The sequence below is a fragment of the Cydia pomonella genome, chromosome 28, assembly GCF_033807575.1.
Source record: "Cydia pomonella isolate Wapato2018A chromosome 28, ilCydPomo1, whole genome shotgun sequence".
NCBI classification, from domain to species: Eukaryota; Metazoa; Arthropoda; class Insecta; order Lepidoptera; family Tortricidae; genus Cydia; species Cydia pomonella.
The window spans coordinates 8,461,899-8,487,603 of NC_084730.1; the positions used below are offsets into that span (position 1 = coordinate 8,461,899).

Sequence of the window (25,705 nt, forward strand, 5' to 3'; positions counted from 1 at the left end):
AAAATTGGAGTCGGCGGGATATGAGCTATTCGAAGGTGAGTCCCTGCCCCTCCAAGTCTGGTCCTTCGAATCCTGATCCTTCCTATATAAATATCCCATTATCTCATACATATTTATATTATTTACACACTCAAAAATATAATTTACACGCATATTTGTTAAAAACCCGCAACGTGCCAACATACTTTAATTGATTCGCATCACGGTTATTTCATTTTATTTCGCAACTAGTTATCATTAAATACCAGTTATTTTACTCATTCATTAAAATTTAAAGCATATTTTTGGTAGATTCCGTATATTTCACATAGTCAATCGTAAAAATTTGTTCGCCGCTCGAGCCATTTATATAAATTTATAATAATCCTTTACTATAAATTATGGAAGGAATGAAATCTCCATGTACCAGAAAGTGTCATCAAAAAACCTTAAATAGGTGGCGCTACAATACCTAGAATACTTGAACAAAAAAATCAAATCATAGACAGCGCATTTCAATCCGTTAATAACGCCTAGGTTCTTAGCTACTCTAGCGCTACTCTGGAGAGATTTAGAACTATTATTTATAGCTGACAGCTGGACACTTTTGCAACAGTTCTACCATAAGAAATTTCACTCCTTTTAATTCCACACTCCATACTATAAATACTCTGGCACACCCATTTTGTTAGTGGAAGAAGGCGGCAAATTTATAAAAATTGAATGTCGCGCCTTTTTCTACTGACAAAGTGTCTGAGCCCAACAAGCTACAATGCTTTTAAAGAAAATGTACGTTGATTAAAACATAATAATTGTAAATGCATAATACACCGTACAGGAACAGGAATCATAATAGACCGTACTTTATCTTGGATACCCCAGATTGGCGAGGTAAGCAGAAAGATGTTTGCTTCAATGGGTTCACTTCGCCGACTACGTAACTTCTTGCCATTAGCCACCAAAATTGCGCTTGCACAATCCCTTCTTATGCCTATACTAGACTATGCTGACATCAGTTATCTGGATCTTAATGAGGACCAGCTCAACAAACTTGAGCGCTTGCAAAATCTCTGTATTAGATTTATATTTGGACTTCGCAAATTTGACCATATTTCCAACTTCCGTGTCCAGCTCAAGTGGCTCCCTATACGTCTTCGTCGTAATTCTCATATTCTCAATCTTCTTTATAGCGTTCTTTTCAACCCCTCTGCTCCCCCATATCTTAAAGAGCGTTTTACATATCTCTCCTCCGTCAGGCCTTCACGGAAATATCTACTTGTCCCCCCTCCATCCTCTACAAAATATTATACTGGCTCTTTCACTTTTCGAGCTGTTCGGCTGTGGAACAGCCTGCCCTTAGATATTAGGTGTGCGAAAACTCTTCGAAGCTTTAAAACCCTACTGAAAAATCATTACTTGTCTCTTTCTTAATGTGCCGCTGTGTTATATTATGTATGTATGTATATTTAGATATGTATCTAATATTTATTTATTTTAATATAGGTATGTATTGTTATATTTATATGTTTATTTAAATTGTAAATGTACTGTATGTACTGTCTGCTTGATGTATGTGTAATTTTCCTATTCCTCTAATTCATTCGTGCACTACCTGTTCTAAAAACTTACTGTTCTTTATATCCTGCTACCCTAAGGTTGTCTGGAAAAGATCGCTTACAGCGATAAGACCGCCTGTTGCTACCTTTCTTTACATTGTAAATCTGTTTTTTTTTTTAATTTGTCTTCTTTGTGGTGCAATAAAGAATATTTACTTACTTACTTAATACACGTAAGTTTGTAAATAAAAAAAAACATTAATTTGTCATTTATGTATTTACAATCAATCAATATTTTATTTGTCATAATACGGTTTACATCTTAATCTAATGGAAAAAATATCAATATAAATAACCAATCATTATAAAATATAATACTGACTTAAAAACCATTTTTGATCAAAAAAGGTCTAAAAAATGTGCCCCGTGTTTGACAGCAAAATGATAGTACTATTAATGCCCATGTCAGTGCAGTTTGGCTCTAGAACGCCTATAAGGTTTACAGCCAGTGAGGTGAAAGCAGCGGTGAAGGGCATGACCCGCGGAAAGTCACCTGGGCATGATTCTCTTAGCATAGAACATCTCCAGTATGCCGGGGATCATTTGCCTAGGGTACTGGCCATGCTCTTCACTCTATGCATTAGTCATAGTTACTTACCTGACGAGATGATTAAAACGGTCGTAGTACCTGTACCTAAAAACCGTACAGGCGATGCGTCGGATATAAGTAACTATAGACCCATCTCATTGGCTACCATAGTAAGTAAGGTGTTGGACAGTATGCTTGATAAGACACTGGAGAAGATTGTGCCGCTCCACGACGCCCAGTTCGGGTTTAGGTCAGGTCTATCAACTGAGGCTGCGGTTCTGTGCCTCAAGCATACTGTCCGATATTACACAGATCGTAGAACACCGGTCTATGCATGCTTCTTGGACTTATCCAAGGCATTCGACCTGGTGTCCTACGATCTCCTATGGAAGAAGCTAAACCAAGCGGCGGTACCTGGAGAGCTGGTTGAGCTATTTAAATATTGGTACAGTAACCAGAGTAACAGGATAAGATGGGCGGGTTCGCTGTCTGACTCTTACAAATTGCAGTGCGGTGTGAGACAGGGAGGCCTAACTTCGCCAAGGCTGTTCTGCCTATATATGGATCACCTGATTCAGGAGCTCAGCGGCACTCGAGCGGGCTGTTCAGTCGGAGGACAGTGCTTCAATAACATCAGCTACGCTGATGATATGGTGCTGCTTAGCCCTTCGGTTTGCGCACTTAATAATTTACTGGCCATATGTGAAAGATACGCGGAGGTACATGGCCTCAGGTACAATTCTAGTAAGACTGAGTTACTAATTTTCAAAGCCGGCACTAAAACATATAGCATAGTTCCACCAGTCATGTTAGGAGGCGTTCAGTTGAAATTAGTAACACAGTTTAAGTACCTGGGGCATTGGGTCACTGCGTCTCAAAATGATGACATGGACGTTGAGAGGGAGCGCAGGGCTCTATCAGTGAGAGGCAACATGTTGATCCGCAGGTTTGCAAAATGCACAACAAGTGTTAAAATAACCTTGTTCAGATCTTATTGCCAAACTTTTTACACTTGCAGCCTGTGGATCAACTGCACGAAAAAAGCCTATAGTGCGCTGCGCGTCCTCTACAATAACGCGTTCAGGATGCTGATGGGGCTGCCACGGTACTGCAGTGCGTCGGGGATGTTCGCGGAGGCATACACGGACGATTTTCATGCCATTATGCGCAAACGCGTCGCGTCCCTGATGCGTCGTGTTCGTGGTAGCCCCAACAGGCTCTTGAGCGCGGTCGCAGGGGCCCATGACAGCCCGATATTTGGCCACTGGGTGAAATCTCACGCGCCACATGCCAACTACGACAAATAATAATTAGTTTAATATAATGTGATTGATAATTTTAATTTAATTTATTTGATAATTTTAATGTAATTTAATTGATAATTTTGATTTAATAATGTTAATTTAATGTAAATATTTTGATTGTTTGTTGTTTTGTGTGTTATGGATATTTTCCGAAATAAATGCTTTTTATTTTTATTTTATTTATTTATTAATATAATCTTATACACCGTGGGCCAATTAAACCCGACAGATTTTAACCACGCATTTCTGAGGTCATAAGGAGCAAAAAATGTTATGAGTTTTAGCAAAATTCGCCAAAAAAAAAATTTTTTTTTTTGCCGAAAAAAAAATCCTTTTGCGTTTTCTGCACATGAAACGTTATTTATTTTTACACCGTGGTGAAAAAAAATCATTACAACGAATAAGTAGTTTATTTATTTATTTACACACGAAAATTGCGAGTTTACTTTAAAACTTTAATATCTGTCAGTAGGTATGTCTAAACCAAGTCACATAGTGGCAGCGTCGCAGCTAAAAAGGCGTTTTTGACTAAATTATAAAAGAAACAAATTTTCACAGATATTGTCAATATCTCTAAAACAAGACCGATTTCAGAAAACATTGTATGACATTTTAGTCTCTAAATGCGGTCAAGAATACACTTTTGACATCTGTCGGGTTTAATTGGCCCACGGTGTATAATGTCATGTATTCTATAATCTAATATATAATATAGTTCTTTATTTAATATAGTTTAAAATAGTGAAGTATAGAGATACTTCTAAAAATACGTATGATAGCTCTTTGAATTTGGAATGATGTATGGAAAAAAGTACTTGAGGCGTTAGACATTAGAGGGCGGGCGTAGACAAAAAACAAGAAGACATTTATTTTTTCGCCAATATCTCAAAAAGCATTAATATTTTAGAAATTTGAATAGAATATTCTCTTTTTTCTCTATATGAATTGTATAACTGTGTACTTATACTGAAATAAATGATATTCTATTCTATTCTAATATTATTAAAGAGGAGGAAATTTTCAATCCATAAACCTTGACTTGCAGAACTGTATCTCCATTATTTATACTTTTTATTCAACGCTGAATATAGCTCTCCTCTCGTCATTTTGGGGTATGGACGTGTGGCGTAAAATGCAAGTACGTAATGACGTACTAAAATACTGAAGTACTAAAATAATATCTGCTATTTTCTGCCTTTTTTTATCTATAACTTTTGAAATTTTATGAATGCTAATAAAGGCTTTGAATACATTTGTCTATACATCATTCCGAATCCATGAGGTATCACACGTATTTTAGACCCTGGCAACAAACAGAAATAAATTGTTGCATACCTGCACAAAATAAATAGTACTTACTTACCTAAATGATTACCCTTACATGTAAATTTATAAAGATTCTTACATCTTAGGCATTTTTAACAAAGTTTTTCGCCGAAAATAATTAAAGGTAAATAAATCATTAATACCTATGTCTTGTATACTTAATCTAAGGGTTTTGTATTCACTAGAGTCTAACCAAGATGCACAGTTTTTGCAGAGAAAAAGTACTGAAATGGAACCCTGATCGTTATTTTTTAATGAAAATACGACTTATAATGACATTCCACAGAATGCCACGTAAAAGTCGGCATAAAACTTGGCCTTATCCTGCTACGGCCTTTATCCTTATGACCTTTTTTCCAAGTTCTGTTCAATAGATGGCGCTGAACATCCGAGAAACGCTATTTTGTAAAGACGATGAGCTATTGGGCGTTTTGACCTTTTTTGATAAGGCCTTGAAGATCGGTGCATGAGAAATAAAGTGAATGTCGTGCAAATCACCAAGTGCCAGCACGTCCCGTGCGCTAATCACCAGACGATCGTCAAGGTTGTAGCGAAACCAGTTGAAAACCATAACATATTGTTATTTTAGAGTCGATCTTGCTGTTAGTTTTCTTGATTTGGAGCATTCCATCCTCACCACTTAGATGGTTGGCAGTCCTCAACTGTGCGTTTTTCCAGGAACTTTCTGCCTCGCACAGCTAAACTGTGGAATGAACTGTCGCCTGCGGTATTGCCGGACTGATACGACCTTCAAACCTTCAAGAAAAGAGCGGACTCCCATCTTAAAGGCCGGCAACGCACTTAAAACTCCTCTGGTGTTGCAGGTGTCCATGGGCGGCGGTAATCGCTTACCATCAGGTGATCCGTCTGCGCGTTTGCCTCCTCTATCATAAAAAAAAATCCACGGGCTGTCCCGTACAAAAGCGTTTTATTTCCTGCGTTGCGACTTTCTACTCCGGGTTTATAGCAGGCGATTATTTTTCAGTGCATATTTTTAACCATTAACCACAGAAAAGGAAACTCTTGTACCAACAAAACATGGAATGCTCCATTTATTCGTCCATTCTTAGAAGGTTTTTACTGATTTGGGGGTGTATAAATACCTATGATTTGCGCATAGGGACTAGACTCTGACGTGGTTAGTGTTGTTACGGCTGTTCGGTTTGTGGATGCGTTTGTGCCTGCAGATCCGGATGTGGCCGTGGAAGCGGATGTGCCTGCCGAAGCGGATGTTTTGGGTATGCCATGAATGTTTCCAGGAGCAGATATTTTTGGAGCACCGAAATCCTTCGGTGCCCTAAAAGTCTTGTCTTCTGGTAATTCCAGAGCGGCGTAGATTACTTCCGTTGGTTGCTTGTCTTCACTTACCATATCCGAAAAAAGGGTGATAAAATTGCCATATATGGCGTCACTGCCTTCTTTGTTGCTTGGCGCGGGGGTATACCTCGGCGCGGGGATTGCAGGCGTAGAGTGTGTCAAGAGATCAGGGCGCGCTGTTGGCTTGGGCCGCGCCTTGGGAGTTGCGGTTGCTGTAGGCGCGGTTTGCGTTGCAGGATCTTGGCTTGCACCAGGCTTGGGAAGTGTCGCGATTGCGGGTCTTGCTGTGGGTGTAGGGCGTTTAGTATTTGCAGTAGACTTTGTAGTAGAAGAGTTGGCTGTAGGCGCATTAGTCACAGGGATTGCGGTAGGCACTGGCGTAGAAGGTTCAGGGTTTAGTACAGGCTTGGGTCGTACAGCGGGCTTGGGGCGCTCTTTAGGCGTGGTAGTAATGGAGCGCGCGGCAGGTTTAGGGGTTCCGTTTGGCGTTGGGGTTGCAGTAGGCACTTCGTGGACAGTAACGGTGGACCGTCGTCGCAGCCAAAACGTCAGCATAGCTGCGAGAACTATTAATACCGGTATTGTAACAGCCACTGCTATAATGTGCTGTTTATCTGCAATAGATATATTGTTAGTTTAACTCTGTCATAAACAGTATAACAGTAATACATAACCAATAATATCAATCGTTATCTGTCCTGGCTTAGTTAAATCTACGTTATCGTAGTTGTGTAAATGATCTCATAAAAAACGATTTACAAAATAAAATTAAGTACTTATCTTACCCGATCTTCTAGGAAGTGTGTTCTCCTCATCTAGAAAATAAAGTAAATATTAGTATAAATGTATTTTTTTCGTAAAATAAATAAATATTTGGGGACAATCGTACACAGATCGACCTAGCCCAAACTAAGCAAAGCTTGTACTATGGGGACTAGGTGAGGATATACATACATACGTATATAGATAAATATATACTTATATACTTAGTCAGGTCATAAGTTCTATCACAAAGGTTTTGACTGATAAAACAGCTATACGTACAGATCCCTTATTATTCATATATATGGTTAAAAGCTTATTTAACGATGAATTACTTACAATATAATTTAAAGTAATTTTCTGTCTCAGTTTTGAATAATTCTATGTAATATTCGGAAAAAGTTATTTTAAATTAAAAAACAAAGCGACGCAAACAATACGCGACCCGTTCAAGGTGATTTTGATCGCTATTTATTTATTTTTCTTTCTTACATGGTTAAATCTTACATAAAACAAAAGCTGGATCTTTTACCTTTCATCAAATATATAATTTATGTGTATTGGTATTTCCAAAATTGCAAAGTACGTGTTTTACCAAACCTAGTCGTTGGATGGCAGTCAAAAATAAGCTTGCCACTGAAAAGTACCCTAAGTTTGAAGGGTATTAGCTGACTTGTCGGAGAACTAAAATGCTGGTGATAGAATAACGTTCTAATAAAGTAGGTTCATTCATACAAATGAACAATTACACATATATTATTAATGCGCCGCTGATATTTACTCATTTTTAGGGTTCCGTAGCCAAATGGCAAAAAACGGAACCCTTATAGATTCGTCATGTCCGTCTGTCTGTCCGATTCTGTCACAGCCACTTTTTTCCGAAACTATAAAAGCTATACTGTTCAAACTTGGTAAGTAGATGTATTCTATGAACCGCATTATGATGTTTACACAAAAATAGAAAAAAAACAATGAATTTTGGGGGTTCCCCATACTTAGAACTAAAACTCAAAAAATCTTTTTTCATCGAACCCATACGTGTGGGGCATCTATGGATAGGTCTTTAAAAATGATATTGAGGTTTCTAATATCATTTTTTTCTAAACTGAATAGTTTGCGCGAGAGACACTTCCAAAGTGGTAAAAAGTGTCCCCCCCCCCCGTAACTTCTAAAATAACAGAATGAAAAATCTAAAAAAAATATATGATATACATTGCCATGCAAACTTCCACCGAAAATTGGTTCGAACGAGATCTAGTAAGTAGTTTTTTTTAATACGTCACAAAAATTTAAAAAAAAAATTTTTTTCATCAAACCCATACGTGTGGGGTATCTAGGGATAGGTCTTCAAAAATGATATTTAGGTTTCTAATATCATTTTTTTCTAAACTGAATAGTTTGCGCGAGAGACACTTCCAAAGTGAAAAAATGTGTCCCCCCCCCCCCCCCCTGTAACTTCTAAAATAACAGAATGAAAAATCTAAAAAAAATATATGATATACATTACCATGCAAACTTCCAACGAAAATTGGTTTGAACCAGATCTAGTAAGTAGTCTTTTTTTAATACGTCATAAATGGTACGGAACCCTTCATGGGCGAGTCCGACTCGAACTTGGCCGCTTTTTTGTGAAGTATAATTTTTCACAATGCAGCCGCGTATTCGCGACTAACGACAATCCCACAGTTAACAAGTATTGAATAAAGTCATATCACGCAGACAACATCAGGGACAGAAGCTAATACTATATAAATATCTTCAGAAACGTACCGTCTTTTCCCTTAATTTTTAAAGTGACTATTTCGGATTTGGCTATTTCACCATAATACTTGATATAGGATTTCTTTTTTTGGTCTCGGATATCTGCTCGAAACACTTGCGCACAGAACAACTTGTTATGATTATATTTCTCGTCAAGAGTTAATTCAAGAATATTCACGTTTGTTGATTCGTCGTAGCGTCGGTACGGTAATGGTACTGCACGATTATTGTCAGGTTCTGGAAGAAATATATAATTAACACATTTACTTCAAAACTTTAAAAGTACAGTTTCAAATTCAACGAATTTAAACAAACAGTTTTTAATTGTAAGATTGGTAAATAACTTATTCGGTACAAACACAAGAACATAATACATATAAAACTTAAAATCTAAATCTAAAAATAAATAAAACTAATCTTAAAATAAATAATTAAAAGCTATGCCCCTGCGGCATGGTGCCGTAGAAGCTGGCAGCAATTCCTCGTTGTATCGCAATACTTATTCTCTGTGCGAGGAAGCTCTACGATCACCGGTAGCTTCTGCTATTTTTTTGGCTAAATCCTTGAATAGTGTAGACGCATTCGGACCCCACGGGCCAAGGGTCTCGACGCCGAAAGGTACGAAATCGTATTCGGGGCAGAGACCCCTATATTTGATCTTTTTTAATTTTTCGGCCGCCTCTGCCGCCGCGCCGGCTTTTGCAGTTGTGCCGTGGAGATGAGACGGGGCTAGGGTGTCTACACATGTGGCGTCCCACACCAGCACCCGTCCCATCATCCACGGAATTAGTGACATTCCGTGCGGTCTCTTACCATCGTCTCTTACATTACCAGCTGGCTCAAGAAGAGCTGGCACGTTCACGCTGGCAAGAGACAGGCGGAGAATATCGTTAAGCGCGGCGTGTCTAGAGAAGCGGCCGGCGCTCCTTTGGCAGGAGAGCCCGTGGTGTCCGACGGCGTCGACATCAGTGCCGCAGGGGCACCTATGTGGAGATTGGTAGATAATTGATAGGTAAGTCAGAATTTCGAGATATGACTCCTAAGGAAAGGTTGATTTTGATATTAAAGTTCCAGTTGCACTAATTACAATTAGCAGACTGAAAATTTCCATTCGAAAAGTTTAGCGAACGGCTTAACGGTGACAAATGCTTTGGTGCAAAAATTCTAACGGTGACAAATGGATTGAAGTTTCTTTCTATTATACCAATGCATAAATTGCGTCCAGATATGGCGAATGTCCTGCTATCGAACAAATCATATACCTATTATTACCTAATATAAGCAAACAGTCAGCGAGCCTTTCGCAAACAATCTTTTGATATAAAACGCACATTTAAGGCCAGAATGAACTCTGTAAACTAGAGCCAAACATAACTAGATTCAAAAGTTTGTTGGTAATATAAATAAATTTATCAGGCAACCAGGTTCAGTGTCAAAAATTGGCGATAAGAAAATTACATACCTATCCTAAACCATGCGTAAATCCTGTCATCTACAGGATTACTGCCGCTGCAGGTAAATTGCACCGTGGCGTTGATATCGAAGTTTACAGATTTTGGATGAATCGTGGTGACAGGTTCTGTAAAAAGAACAGATATAAAAATGACCCCTAGTCTTTATTCAAGAGTTTTACTCCCAACGAACTGAGTAAAATTGGATTTGCCTATTGAAATTTTGATTCAGATAACAAAGCCCATATTACAATTACCTTATAGAGTAATATGCATAAATAATAAAAAGCGGCCAAGTGCGAGTCGGACTCGCCCATGAAGGATTCCGTACCATTTATGACGTATTAAAAAAAAACTACCTACTAGATCTCGTTCAAACCAATTTTCGGTGGAAGTTTGCATGGTAATGTATATCATATATTTTTTTTAGTTTTTTCATTCTGTTATTTTAGAAGTTACAGGGACACACACACACACACACACACACACACACACACACACACACACACACACACACATTTTACCACTTTGGAAGTGTCTCTCGCGCAAACTATTAAGTTTAGAAGAAAATGACATTAGAAACCTCAATATCATTTTTGAAGACCTATCCATAGATATCCCACACGTATGGGTTTGATAAAAAAGATTTTTTGAGTTTCAGTTCTAAGTATGGGGAGCCCCCAAAATTTATTGTTTTTTTTTTTCTATTTTTGTGTAAAAATCTTAATGCGGTTCATAGAATACATCTACTTACCAAGTTTTTTTTTTTTTTTTTTTTTTTTTTTTTTTTTTTTTTTTTTTTTTTTTTTATTATAGGACATTATTACACAAATTGACTAAGTCCCACAGTAAGCTCAATAAGGCTTGTGTTGAGGGTACTTAGACAACGATATATATAATATATAAATATTTATAAATACTTAAATACATAGAAAACACCCATGACTCAGGAACAAATATCCATGCTCATCACACGAATAAATGCCCTTACCAGGATTTGAACCCGGGACCATCAGCTTCATAGGCAGGGTCACTACCCACTAGGCCAAACCGGTCGTCGCAGTTTGAACAGTATAGCTCTTATAGTTTCGGAAAAAAGTGGCTGTGACATAATCGGACAGACAGACGGACATGACGAATCTATAAGGGTTCCGTTTTTTGCCATTTGGCTACGGAACCCTAAAAAGATAAAATTAAATATGCGACAGAACGGCGTGACTTCGTTGAATTGTTTGATCTTGAGTCAGATTCGGCAGTTTGCCCCAGAACCTCTGAAACATGACATCCTTCGACCCAGACAGTATCCCGCGCGCCAGATAGGTTACCCGTCTTTTTCTAGCTATATTAATTAGAAAGTGACACGTATTCTATGCAGCGGCATTCTCGTGGTAAGCCTACAGAAGTCGTCTAAAAGTGTCTAATGCAGATGTATAAAAGTAATCCACACAGCAGTTAACATTTATGGAACAACTGTGGTGCAATAGTAAGTAACTAGGCAAGTTACTCTCTGTTACCGTGTTGCACAGTGTTGCTCCATAGTTAACTTAAGTTAACTCCATAAGTATGCTCCATAGTTAACTTAAGTAAAGTTAAGTTAACTTAATCAAAGATGTGTTGTAATACCTCTTTGTTACTTACTCAAAGGTGTAATATATTTTTGAAACGTAAGTGAAATAAGCTGGCTGTCTATTCTTTCCTCCGAATAGTTACCACCTGGCAGCACGCTCTGCTTCGCACAGTAGACCTCGCTTCCATTATCAGATGGCTGGAGGGTTTTATTCAGTGTCAGCTGGATCCACTGTCCTGCTTCATATGTAGTGTTTTGGAGCTGAATTGTTTTTAGCAACGTATGCTCTGATTGGTCGGATCCTGGAAATATGTGGATTAGCTTTTTATATTGTAAATTGAATGCGAAACTCATGTGGTTTTAAGTTGACATATTAGAAGTGTTTTACGAGTATTATGGTTATAATCTTTCTCATGTTGTCCTAGCGTTTTTCCACGACTCACTAAGAGTGCATGGGGTTTATTCAAACCTTACCGGCAGGCTACCAACGCTTATAACATACCATGTAAGGACAGTCAGTTCCCTAAGTATCCATTTATAGCCTATCACTATCAAAATTTGAGATGTTGATAGCCAATAACGGCCTTATAAAAAGGCAGGAGATATTCATAACATTATAGGAGAGAAAGATAACTGGAAAGTTGAAGTCAGACACCCAACGGACGGCTCAAGAAGAAGACGAAACTAGCAGGAGCGGGCATAGTGATCCCTAAACTGGGAGAAAAAGTATCAATATCACTGGGCAGATATGCTAGCGTGTTCCAAGCAGAGTTATGTGCAATAACGCGCTGTGGACGTATAATTAAAGAGAGTGCGCAGCAAGAGGGCGCTGTTGTAATATATACTGATAGCCAGGCAGCACTGAAAGCACTGAAGAGAATATCAGTCACCTCTTCTCTTGTGAGAGAATGTAGAGAGGAGCTAAGCTCAATAGGCAAGCACAGAAGTGTCACGGCGGCATGGGTACCGGGCCACCAGGGATTAACTGGAAATGAGAAAGCGGATGAGCTGGCGAGGATAGGGGCGGACGCAGAATATATGGGTCAGGAACCGGCTCTGCCTATGTCAGCGCGTATCACGAAGGGAGTTACAGAGAAGGTAAATGAAATTGAAGCACAGAGAGAATGGGAAAAAGAGACTAGTTGCAGACAGTCAAAGATAATAATTAAGGGTAGATCATGTTTTATTAGGCAGGCGTCCGGTTTTTTATCCCGTAGCCCAGTATTTAGTCCATCGCTTTCACCCAATAGCCCAGTTCATTTTAGATTCCATCAACCCTTAAATAGTCCTTACACCCTGGCGGGTGCTACCTCTGCGTGCGTCCCATGACGCGGGCAAGGGCAACATCCGCTAGGTGTACCCCTTACATTTCATTAAAGTGTCAAAAGGGCCTCTACGTGTTGGCTTCGGCTCCGCGCACGCCTCCCAAAGGTCCGGATGGGAAAGACATACAATAAGGGTAGATCAGAGGAGAATCAGGTATCTTTTGAAACTAGGTAAGAGCGGTATGAGACTACTGACTAGTATTATGGTCATAACACTCTCAACAGACATCTTAAGGTAACGGTAATAATGAGAAACGCTCCTGTCCACACTGTGGTAACGCGGAAACTAACTTACACTTACTAGCAGCTTTATTATATACGCGGCATTGCGAAATAATACATTCGGTAGAGGCTTACTAAAAGAACACAAACTAAATGACGTCGAACTCAAAGATATCCTTTTGCAAGAAAACAAGAAGATTTGAGGATACTAGTATGGAAATGCCACCGGGACAGTAACCTGCAGCTCCAACTCCAGGGAATTGGGCTGAATAAACGCAGCACGTGATCGACAGATTAGGCAATGAGAATGGGGCCAGTACAGCGGTGTCGACTCGACGACTCACCACAATGGGATTGGTTGATGAGTTCGCATCATGCGCGCGATGGTCGCAACTAGTTGCGTTAGACTGCACGATTGGCTCGAGTGCGTGAGTGACACCACTGAACTAGCACCGTTCTTAGTGCCTGTAAGGCTCGTCCTTAGATATATGTCAATGGTGTAGGTACAGTCACGTCTGAAAATATCGGTACGAAAAATGTGCCAAATATATTTATACACTACCTTAATATGGGGAATTAAGTCGTGTATACATATTTTTGGCAGTTATTTGTATCGATATTTTACGTGACCGTATGTAACAATACTCTGTTTCACCGGAGTGACATAAAGGTCATTTTGAAGCCCTATGGCCAGGAATTGTAGGTATCCCAAAGTCCCGCCAAGCGCCAGCTGAAAAATGGGTCCCTAAGTACCAATATTACGTTTTAAGACTATTGTTTTTATTTGTTTTAGGCACCTGCCGTGATAGCAGAGGACGCTAGTTCGATTCCAGCCTGGGGCACTGGAGGCCTTGGTCACTTTTTCTTAGACTACTTCTTTCTTTCTTTTTTTTTTTTTCTTTTTCTTTTTTTTTTTTTTGGACTTTAATTTCAGTTTATTACGTTTTAAGTTTACCTTTGTATTGGTACCAAGACAACACATCCCAAGGCCGTATGAATGCGTAGCAAGTTAACATGGTGAATGATTGACCCTGGTCTATGTGATCTTTTGGGGTCACTTGTGGTTCATCTAAAAAATAAGAATATCAAAAGTTTACTTAAAAGTTCCTGTTACATAAATAAAGGTCTTTACGTAACTAATTATAAAATAAATAAATAAATATTTATAGGACATTATTACACAAATTGACTAAGTCCCACAGTAAGCTCAATAAGGCTTGTGTTGAGAGTACTTAGACAGCGATATAAATAATATAAAAATATTTATAAATACTTAAATACATAGAAACACCCATGACTCAGGAACAAATATCCATGCTCATCACACGAACAAATGCCCATACCAGGATTTGAACCGGGGACCATCAGCTTCGTAGGCAGGGTCACTACCCACTAGGCCAATCCGGTCGTCAAATTAATTAATATTCGCCGGTCGTTAAATTAGTTAATTATGTCAATAAATAAAATTTGTCGTGTTCAGAAGTTAGTACACAGTATTCCCATCAAAAGACACTGAAATAGAATATTTTTTAGTAGACTATCTTGTGGCCTGATGCATTTTCAGAAAGTTTTCAAAATTGCGAAATATCCACATGGAATAGTTTCGGATGGATCTCGGATTTTTGCACAGAGTAACAATTTTTTTTCTCTCTTGTCAAATGGTTCAATAAGGACCGGTCTGGCTTAGTGAGTAGTGATCCTGCCTTTGAAGCCGAAGGTCCTGGGTTCGAATCCCGGTAAGAGCATATTATGTGTGTGATGAGCACAGATATTTGTTTCTTAGTCAGCGGTGTTTTCTACGTATTTAAATATTTATATATTATATTTATCGTCTGGGCATCCACAACACAAGCCTTCTTGAGCTTACTGTGTGGTTTAGTCAATTTGTGTAAGTGTCCATATTTTTATTTATTTATTTATGACCGGTCTGGCCTAGTGGGTAGTGACCCTGCCCACGAAGCCGATGGTCCCGGGTTCAAATCCTGGTAAGGGCATTTATTCGTGTGATGAGCATGGATATTTGTTCCTGAGTCATGGGTGTTTTCTATGTATTTAAGTATTTATAAATATTTATATATTATATATCGTTGTCTAAGTACCCTCAACACAAGCCTTCTTGAGCTTACTGTGTGGTTTAGTCAATTTGTGTAAGTGTCCATATTTTTATTTATTTATTTATTAACTTTTACAACTTTTTGGAAACATTCCACAACTTGCACATACCTACGTGTATGTGTGCCACTGTTGGCCAGAAGTCTCCTCTCCTCTTTTTTTAACTTAGTGACTACGTTTATTTGTTGGACTAAAAAATCAAAAACTCAATACCTTGCGAGTTCCCTTTTAGTCGATATAACAGCTTGATCACGGTTGATTTTGCTAGCTCTCCGTATCTTTGAACAAATTTCTTATAAGGCTTAGCAGACGTTCCTAGATTTAATGAATAATCCTGAGCGCAAAAAATTGAACTGTCATGATAGGAAACTGTCATGATCAACTTCAAATTGTTGACATTTGTAGATTTCTCAAAATGTTGTTCTGGTCGCTGGAGATCTGAATGTAAATCTGAAACAAAATTCATGAATTCATTGATTATAAATCTACTTAAACTTTTGTCCGCTTTGTTTCGTTTGCGGTTCACACTCACTCGTTCAATTGGGTACTTGACACATGTTAAATATTGATTGTTTGATATTGTGGTCTGATCGTGTTCGGAATACCGAAGTGCTGCGTAGAGCAAATGTGGGTGGTATCGAGGTATACCTCATGCGACGTCAGCTTCGTTGGTGCGGTCACGTTTCACGGATGAACGACCAGCGTGTGGCTAGGCGCATCTTTTATTCTGAGCTTGAGGAAGGCAAGCGGAAACAGGGTGGCCAATTCCTCAGGTACAAAGATGTGCTTAAGCGGCACATGAAAAAGTGTCGTATAGAGCCCTCGCGATGGGAGCAGCAGGCAGCCATACGAATGGAGTGGCGGGCTACTATAAATGCCAAAGTAGCTGATTTCGAAGCTCGTCGGCGCTTAGAGCTGGACGCCAAGCGCGACGATATAAAAGCCAGACCACCCGCGGCTACGCACTATAATTACGAAAATGGTGTGCTCACATGCCCGCAATGTTTGCGAACTTTTAGTAGCAAGATCGGCTACATCAGTCACTTGCGAGCACACCAGAGACAGCAACGGAGTTGATAGCAGTCGCCGTGGCCGAATCGGCCGTGGAGTTATTATTATTATAACAAAATTTAGTTTAATGGGTAGAAAATGAGCCATCCATTATGGAATTAAAAAAATATACTGAGATCATAAAAAAATGCAACGGACCAAAATCTCTAAAAAATTTTTTTTTTTATGTCTTTCAGTAATAGAAAAGAAAATACCATTCGATTCCTTACATTTTATTGAAAAATAAATTGTATGACAACTATACACATAAACGCAATATTTCAGGGTCAAAATGGCAATTTCCTTGATCTTCCATACATTTAGCACAGACTTATGTGATAATAATGTGACGTCTCATCACATTATCATTTTGTTAGAGGCGTTTCAATCGTCTAGTGCGAGCGTCAGACTTTAACTCTCATTTCGGACCTTTGTGTTGCTTAAATGCCATGAGTCCTATATAGACATGTGATCCTCAGGAAAATCAAGATCGTTTGACATTATTTACAAAAAACTGTCAAGTAGCCAATTAATGTTTTTTGTATTAATCTTACCTTGTATGTACCACGTGTAATTGCGTCCATCCAGAGGCTCGCTTCCCCCGCAAACGAAATTCAACTCTTGTTTTTCATCAAAAATAATAACTTCATTACTTGGCTCTGTTGCGATATGGGGCGACGCTGCAGAAAGAGGAAAATAAATACAATACAATACAATACAACCTATGGGGAATGGAAACCAACAACAAAAGAGGTAACGATATTGTTGAATACCTTATGTCAACTAACCTAGATATATTAAACACAGGATCTAAACCAACTTTTGTCACTCGTAGGTGTAATACTATAATTGACATTACTCTAAGCACAGGACTGGCAGCTCAACACATATCCAACTGGCACGTGTCGGACGAGCTATCCTGCTCCGACCACAGATGGATTCGGTATGACCTGACAGCTGACATCCAAACATCCACACCTAGAAGAAACCCGAGACGCACGGACATAGCGGCGTACAAGGAACTTCTGGAAGGTAAACTACACAATAACACACACACTGACAGACCTAGCAATACGAAGGAATTGGAGGAACAGGTAAACTTACTTATTAAAAACATAACTGAAAGCTATGAAAACACATGTCCGCTATCGACTCCATCGGCTAGAGGAAAAGGTAGTAACAATAACAACAACAGCTGGTGGGGACCGGAGTTGGAACGAATGAGAACAAGAATGAGAAGGTTACTTAACAGAGCAATGAACACAAGAGCTGAAGAGGACTGGGACAGGTACAAAACAGCTAAAACAGACTACAAGAAAAGACTAAGATACAGAAAATCAGCCACATGGCGAAACTTCTGCGACAACATATCCACAGTAACTCAAGCAAACAGAACAAGGAAAATCCTTGCAGACCAACCAAGACAACTACTGGGCACCCTGAGGAGACAAGATAATAGTACCACCAGTAGCCCAGCTGAGACAGAAAGGCTGCTGGTGGAGACCCATTTCCCAGGATGCAAAGTAGTAAATGAGCAAGACCCAGAACAGGATACAATGAACTATAATCCAACGGAAAGCGAATGGAGAACAGCAGAATGTATAACAGAACATAACAAAACGACCTGGGCAGTAAATAGTTTTGATAACTTTAAATCGCCGGGAACAGACGGAATTTACCCAGCCCTACTGAAATGGGGTGGACATACATTAATCAAACATCTATCCAATCTACTGTGCAGCTGTATAGCCTTTAGATATATACCACATAAATGGAGGGAAGTGAAAGTGATTTTCCTCCCAAAGCCAGGCAAAACCGATTACTCGGATCCCAAGTCTTTCAGACCAATCAGCCTTACATCCTTCATGCTAAAAACACTAGAAAGACTATGTGACAGAGAACTGAAGGACACTGCCCTAAAAAACATAGAAATCCATCCAAACCAACACGCCTACAGTCAAGGGAAATCAACTGACTCAGCTCTCCATGCTGTAGTAAGCAACATAGAGAATGCGCTAGCAAGGAAGAACTCATGCCTAGGCACCTTCATCGACATAGAAGGAGCCTTTGACAAGACAAACTTTAGCAGCATTCAGCAAGCATTACAAAGACATGGAACCAATCCACTCGTAACCGAATGGATAATGAATATGTTAAGACAGAGAATAATAAGACTATCCGAAAACCAAACTCATCAAGCACTAGTCATGAGAGGATGCCCCCAGGGAGACTACTACTACCTAAACTACTAAATAAACCGCCATATAGCGACTGCTAAGTTACGGCCCAAAAAATATACTCTCACCACTGCTTTGGAACCTGGTGGTGAACGAATTGATAACAAAATTAAACAACAAACACTTTATGACTATAGGGTACGCAGATGACTTAGTAATATTAATCAGCGGCCTAGTAATAAACACACTGTGCGATCTCACACAGACAGCACTGAAAATAGTAGAGAAATGGTGCAAGGAGAATGACCTATCGGTAAACCCAAAAAAGACCGACACAATTCTCTTGACACACAAACGAAAACTGGGTACATACGAACTGCCAACCCTTTTTGGCACAAGATTGACACTTTCAAAGGATGTAAAATACCTAGGCATAATCCTGGACGATAGACTGAACTGGAACAAACACCTGGACAATAAACTAAACAAAGCAACAGTAGCCTTTTGGCAATGCCGGAGGATGGTGGGCAAGAGATGGGGACTTGCTCCTCACATCATACTGTGGCTATACAAAATGGTAATAATGCCAATGATCAGCTACGGCGCGGTCGTATGGTGGCCCCGCACCCAGTTAACCACGGTAATAGACAAACTAAACAAAACACAAAGACTAGCATGTGTGGCTGCGACGGGCTGTATGCGAACTACTCCGACTGCGGCGCTAGAAATAATGCTAGGACTCCTACCATTACACATATACATACAAAAAGAAGCGGCTGCCACGGCTCTTCGGTTGAAAAAGCTAAACCTATGGACATCCTTCAGCTCATCGCACAAGAAGATCTATGAAAATATGATCTCAAAACTACCCATGCTGGAGGCGCCCATCGACAAAACACCAAAAACTATGATCTTCTGGAAAGAATACGCCATATCATTAACAGAAGATCCTAAAGAAGGACTAGACCAAACCAACCTAAGAATATTCACAGATGGCTCAAAAACATTTGAAGGGACAGGATGTGGTGTCTTCTCGGAGGACCTGAATATACACATCTCAAAACCCCTGGGAGAACATAACACGGTATTCCAAGCTGAATGTGTGGGAATAATAGAAGCTTGCAATGCTATAACAAGACGACAAGTGAAACACGAAAATATACTAATACTATCAGACAGTAAATCAGTACTACAAGCGCTATGCAGCGACAAACTTAATTCAGAACTCGTACTCGAATGTCATCGAAGCCTCACGGAAGTGAGCAAAGAAGGCAACAAAGTAACAATTCAATGGATAAAGGGGCATAGTGGATCAAGAGGAAACGATGCAGCGGACGAACTGGCCAGGAAAGGCTCAGAAACGCCGGCATATGGACCCGAGCCCATCATACCCCTACCAATATCCTATATACACAACCAGCTAGACCTACATCACAGACAACTGCACAATAAATACTGGAAGGAAATGGACACATGCAGGCAGACCAAGGATTTTCTACCGGAACTGAACCACAAACTCACCAAAATACTACTGAAAACACCTAGACATCAACTACGTAAAATAGTAGGATTAATTACGGGACATAACACACTTAACAAACACCTACACAATATGGGTAAAACAGACAGCCCCATGTGCAGAGCGTGCATGGAAGAAGAAGAAACAACAAAACATATTCTCCTAGACTGCAAACAGGTAGAAGTATACAGGAACAAATACCTAGGGACTCCGTGCACACTAGGAGAGGCATTTAGCAACCTGAAAACTTTGCTAGGCTTCGTGGAGGAGCTGGGGTGGTTAGAGTAGCGCTACCTCGTTTCACGCAAAATAGGCACAATGGTTGTCGATTTGCGGAAAATGCCCAGAAGCACTAACTAACTAACTAACAATACAAATAAATACAAATACAAAATTTCTTTATTAACAAGGTAGAGTTGATTAGAGGCAGGGTTGACAAAAGTAGGTAATTATAAATTTTATATACATTGCGGTTAGATTAACAGTAGCCCTCACACTAGGTCACAAATAAGCATTAAACCTAAAACATCAGGATGTTCCTAAACTATCATAAACCAGTGTAGTGCATTTACTAGTTTTAAATTAAATTTAGTTACCGAATTAGATAAATAAATAAAATATTATAGGACATTATTACACAAATTGACTAAGTCCCACAGTAATCTCAATAAGGCGTGTGTTGAGGGTACTTAGACAACGATATATATAATACTTATATAAATATTTATAAATACATATAAAACACCCATGACTCAGGAACAAATACCGCCGATAAGCCGTACAAATCCATGCTCATCACACAAATACATGCCCTTACCAGGACTTGAACCCGGGACCATCAGCTTCGTAGGTAGGGTCACTACCCACTAGGCCAAACCGGTCGTCAATTACCTTCTAGATGCCGCTATAGGGATTGGCCACTACATAGTAAGTGGCCACTCTTAACAAATCAGAACGAAATAAGCTAATAGCCAATTACTATGTAGTGGCCAATCACCCTACACCCTACCAGTCACCCTACCACGTTATACTACTACTATGACTACTACTACTACCTAAACTACTAAATAAACCGCCATATAGCGACTGCTAAGTTACGGCCCATAAATATACTGTGTGTCGCTAGCCATTGGACAAAGCCGAAATGTACATATGCATTAGGGTATTTAGAACCAATGTACAAAGTATCATAACAACCGGTGTAGCCGTTTCGAAGAAATTAACAAATTATATATATGTGTTAGTAGCTCCTAAGGTAATATCTTCAAAGAACAGTATGGAACCTTCTTCGACCTTTTTGATTATCTTTTTTATTTATGACACTAATAAGCTTCTCACTCTTGAAAAATGTCATCATTATCAAATATTTCGAACAAATTGTCAAAAACACTGCCAAAGATTAACACAGTGTGTTTCTTTTTGTTGTTGATTATTGCAAACAACTTTTGTTCGAAAAATTTATTTTTTAATTTTTTGTTATAATTTAAAAAAAATAACGTCAGAGCATTCCTGAGAAGTAACCCTACGTGGGATTTCAGGGTTTGTCCAAAGGCTAAGGTCACCCTGTATACTACGAAAGTACATTGCGATATAAGTGAGAATGAATATGTATAGTTATTTTGTGATACAAGTGCAGAAAGTAGCCAATTCTAAACGCAACGAAGCAATAACTATTATTGTAATAATATGTATGACGACTTCCCTGCAGCCCCAGCACGCCCGCGATCAAGCGCACTACTACTACGCGTAATAGTGCCTAGCACTACTACTACTACGCATAATAATGCCTAGCACTACTACTACGCGTAATAGTGCCTAGTGCGTAAGTACTGCCTACTTTTATTGTATACTCGTAATTTTGTGCATTATTTACGATTCCCACCGACCGAGTCGGACCGCGCCGGAGCGGATTTCCAATGTGTCTTTACTTTATAGCAGAAGCGATGGAGCCGTCCGCGTCCGCGAGGAGCCGACCGGCTTGAAGCCGTACAAATGTGAATTGCGCTTTGACTCCACCCGTTCGGTGGAAATCGTACCTACTTTATGTGAATTAATATAAAGAAGCAGTTTATGAGTATAAGAATTGTACAATGGTTTAATATATTTGAGGAAGTCTCTTAAAGTCAGACTAAGTTAATGAAATTTATACAAAAGTGTGGCTTTTTCTCACCTAAAGATGTATTTATTGTAGACGGGAGTGCAACTGGGTTTTTCGACGATTTTGTTACAAATAAGCCACTTGACAGAACGCTTTCCTGGACACAGTATATTTCAGTACCGATGTCAGTCTTGTTAAGGGTTTTTTTCAAGTTGAGTCTCATCCACTGTCCAGATTTATGTTTAGAGTCTTGTAGCTGACTTGTATTTAGTAAAATATCTTTTAATGATCCTGAAATTAGCATGGCTGATGACAGACAGGAGTAAGTTTCCACTGTTTACTATGTTTTGTTCTCAATCTTTAATATTTTCATTTCACAAATGTCTGACATACTTATGACAGACTTAAGAAGTACCTTATTTATTCATTTATGGTTAAATAAATAAATATTATAGGACATTATTAAACAAATTGACTAAGTCCTACAATAAGCTCAATAAGGCTTGTGTTGTGGGTACTTAATTATATTTAAATACATAGAAAACACCCATGACTCAGGAAAAAATATTCGTGCTCATCACACAAATAAATAGCCTTACCAGGATTTGAACCCGGGACCATCGGCTTCATAGGCAGGGTCACCCACTCAAACAGGCAGGTGATTTGGTATTAATTATGTAATTATCCATTTGTACATGTGACTGTTTGTGTTCTAAATAATAAAAAAAAAAAATTATGTAATATAAACTAAGTTAATCATTATCAACATCATCAGATAGTAACTAATTTTCTAAGGTTACTTCGCAAAAATATTGAACGACAAATATGTATGAAAATAATTCTTTTTTATTTATTTATTTATTTAGAACACAAACAGTCACATATACAAATGGATTTGAAGTACAATGTAGAGTACTTAACATACTTAAGAATCATAGACCTGGAGGTTCATTATTAAGTACATAATGTTAACATATATACATACTAACAGCATAAAGAAAATGAAATCATGAAATCATGTGCCAATTCTTATTATAGTTATTATCATGCCGTTGTCTTTCGTTACTATTATTTCTTATATAGATTCAGATACGTTTTATTTTTACCTGTCTGGTACCAAGACAGCACATTCCAAGGTTTTATAAACGCGTAGCAAGTTTCCTCAATAATCTGCTTGTGTTTATCTGTGAGACCCCTTGATCCTCTGTCAGTCTTTGTGGTAGTGATCTTTGGTGTGTCTGAAAAAAAAAGTTTGTAAGAATTTAATATAAAACAGATGAACTATATATTTTAGTAATTTTATCTTTTTTTTTTCGGTGAAGGAAAACATCGTGAGGAAACCTGCATACATCTGCGAAGAAATTCAAAGGTGTATGTGAAGTCCTCAATCCGCATTGGGCTAGCGTGGGGACTATAGCCCGAGCCCTCTCGCGCATGAGAGGAGGCCTGTGCCCAGCAGTGGAACGTATATAGGCTGAATTATTATTATTTTGCTTCGAGCCCTTCTGCACCAGTAGCTGAGCAAACACTGCACACTACACACTTCGGACACAGCCTCACCAGCACGCCGCACACGCCAGCTAAGCTACCGGTCGCCTTCACCGCGGCCCCGAAACCTGACCCCGCTCAAACGGTATCACCAGGCTAGGGGTCGTGGGGTTGGATAACGATCGGTAGCGAAGAGCTGGCCCACACCAGCCACACACACCGTCCCTCAAATGACGGCCATTTGACCTCCCCACCGTCGGTGGGGAGCGACCCGCGACAGCCGCCGCAGCCGGAAGGCGGAAGCGGCCCCTCATACCCCCCTGACGGGGGGTATCGACAGATTTCCAGTCCAGTATTATTATTTTATTATTATCTGGGAGATGTAACCATAGCGAAGAGTGACAACAGTAGAAAGCTGATCAAAGCAGATATAAAATATTATATTTTAATACTTGAGGCAAACAAACTGGGACCTTGGGACTTTGAACACTTTTATATGAGTATAATGTTTATTTTTACATATCAATAAATAAAATACTTAACAAATACCCATTTACCAATATTTCACTAATGGACTAAGCCCCACAGTACCTAAGCTGAATAAGGCTTGTGTTGTGGGTGCTTAGACAACGATACATATAATATTTATAATTACTTCAATACATAGAAAACACCCATGAGTCCCATGACTCAATAACAAATATCCATGCTGAACACAAAAATAAAAGCTATTCCAGGGATTTGACCCCAAAACCATCGGCTTCATAGGCAGTGTAACTACCCACTAGACCAGTCAGGTCGTCTAAATTAAGGTATAAAACATACCTAACTTTGTTTTATAAGGTGCCAATTGTCAAATACCCGCTGTCATCTGTGTTCACAGCGCTATGAATACTATAAGTGTATGCCTTAAATATACCAAATACATACGAATTGAAAACTCACCATCTGAGCTTCCATGTCCTTGAAGAAGCAACGTAATTGTTTCTGATTTTGCCAGTTCGCCATAATAATGTGTTATCGTGCTGGCATCTGGTAACTCAAGTTCTAAGCTATGGCTTTGAGAACAATATAGGAGACCCTCGTGAAAGGATTCTTTCATAGTCAGTTTTAGGTGATGAATGTTTGTCAAATTATCAAAATGTTGATTAAAATAGTTTGGATCTTTTTTCTTTACATCTGAAACAAAACATGTAACTGGGGCATATATCAAATTACTTTATCCTCAGGTAAACCGCACTAAACGTCATAATCCGTCGATCTTTTGCCGACGGCCGCCCGGTATAGCGAGAGACGATGGGAACTTGGGAACAGATCCTACTGAATGTGGCTGATTCCGTGGGGTTTGGGACAAGTGCTCACCGGGTCGAAGCCTGCGTAAGCTCGGTGGCACCGTCCAACCTCCACGCTACTCATAAAGCAGGCGTGGCGGTCGAAGCCCTAAAAAGCTGAAAATACAACTACAACGTTGTTGCCTAATCATCAGGGCCTGTACTGAAATTTGTCCAAAGGGCTGATTGGGATATACTCGTAAAAGTTGGCAGCTTCTCTCAAAACTTAACCTGTTGAGGTTCACAGCACAGTCCTTATACTATTAGGTACCAGTAAAAATTACCCGCGATGAAATTTGAATCATTTTTAAATGGAACAGAGTCGCTGTCCAGTCCAAGTTAGTTTTTTTATATATTATATTTCGTTTATACGAACGTATATACGAACACATCCGTGGCAGCCTCGGCATCCGTGACGTAGCGGATAAGCTGCAGGAAAGTCGCCTCCGATGGTATGGCCATATAAGCCGCAGACCAGTAGACTACGTCGGAAATAGATGCCTCAACCTCACTGTCCAAGGCCCTAGATCACGCGGACGCGGTAGGCCTAAGAAGCGCTGGCTGGAGGTCTTGAGAGCGGACATGGAAGAGAACAATCTCACACCTGAGGATGCCGAAGACCGGGCAAAGTGGAGAAGATTAAGTAGGAAAGCGGACCCTGGCGCTAGGCCGGGAAAACGCTAGGTTGAAGAAGAAGATTATATTTCGTTTATATCTCACCTTGTATATGCCATGAGTACCTGCGTCCGTCGACAGGTTTGCTTCCTCCAC

At 39.4% G+C, this 25,705-nt stretch overlaps 1 protein-coding gene across 1 annotated transcript; it reads right to left on the reverse strand.

The window, feature by feature from the left end:
* Window positions 1-4,367: 4,367 nt before the first annotated feature.
* Window positions 4,368-25,263, reverse strand: LOC133532941 (uncharacterized). Its single transcript, XM_061871816.1, has 12 exons — window positions 25,219-25,263; window positions 24,549-24,782; window positions 23,222-23,353; window positions 22,188-22,406; window positions 16,876-17,001; window positions 15,485-15,721; window positions 14,115-14,228; window positions 11,684-11,914; window positions 10,057-10,173; window positions 8,604-8,831; window positions 6,857-6,886; window positions 4,368-6,685 (listed from the first exon to the last, which is right to left on the reverse strand). The coding sequence occupies exons 2-12, from the start codon at window positions 24,703-24,705 to the stop codon at window positions 5,832-5,834; spliced, it is 2,445 nt and encodes an 814-aa protein (XP_061727800.1). The 5' UTR covers window positions 24,706-24,782; window positions 25,219-25,263; the 3' UTR covers window positions 4,368-5,831.
* Window positions 25,264-25,705: the final 442 nt, after the last annotated feature.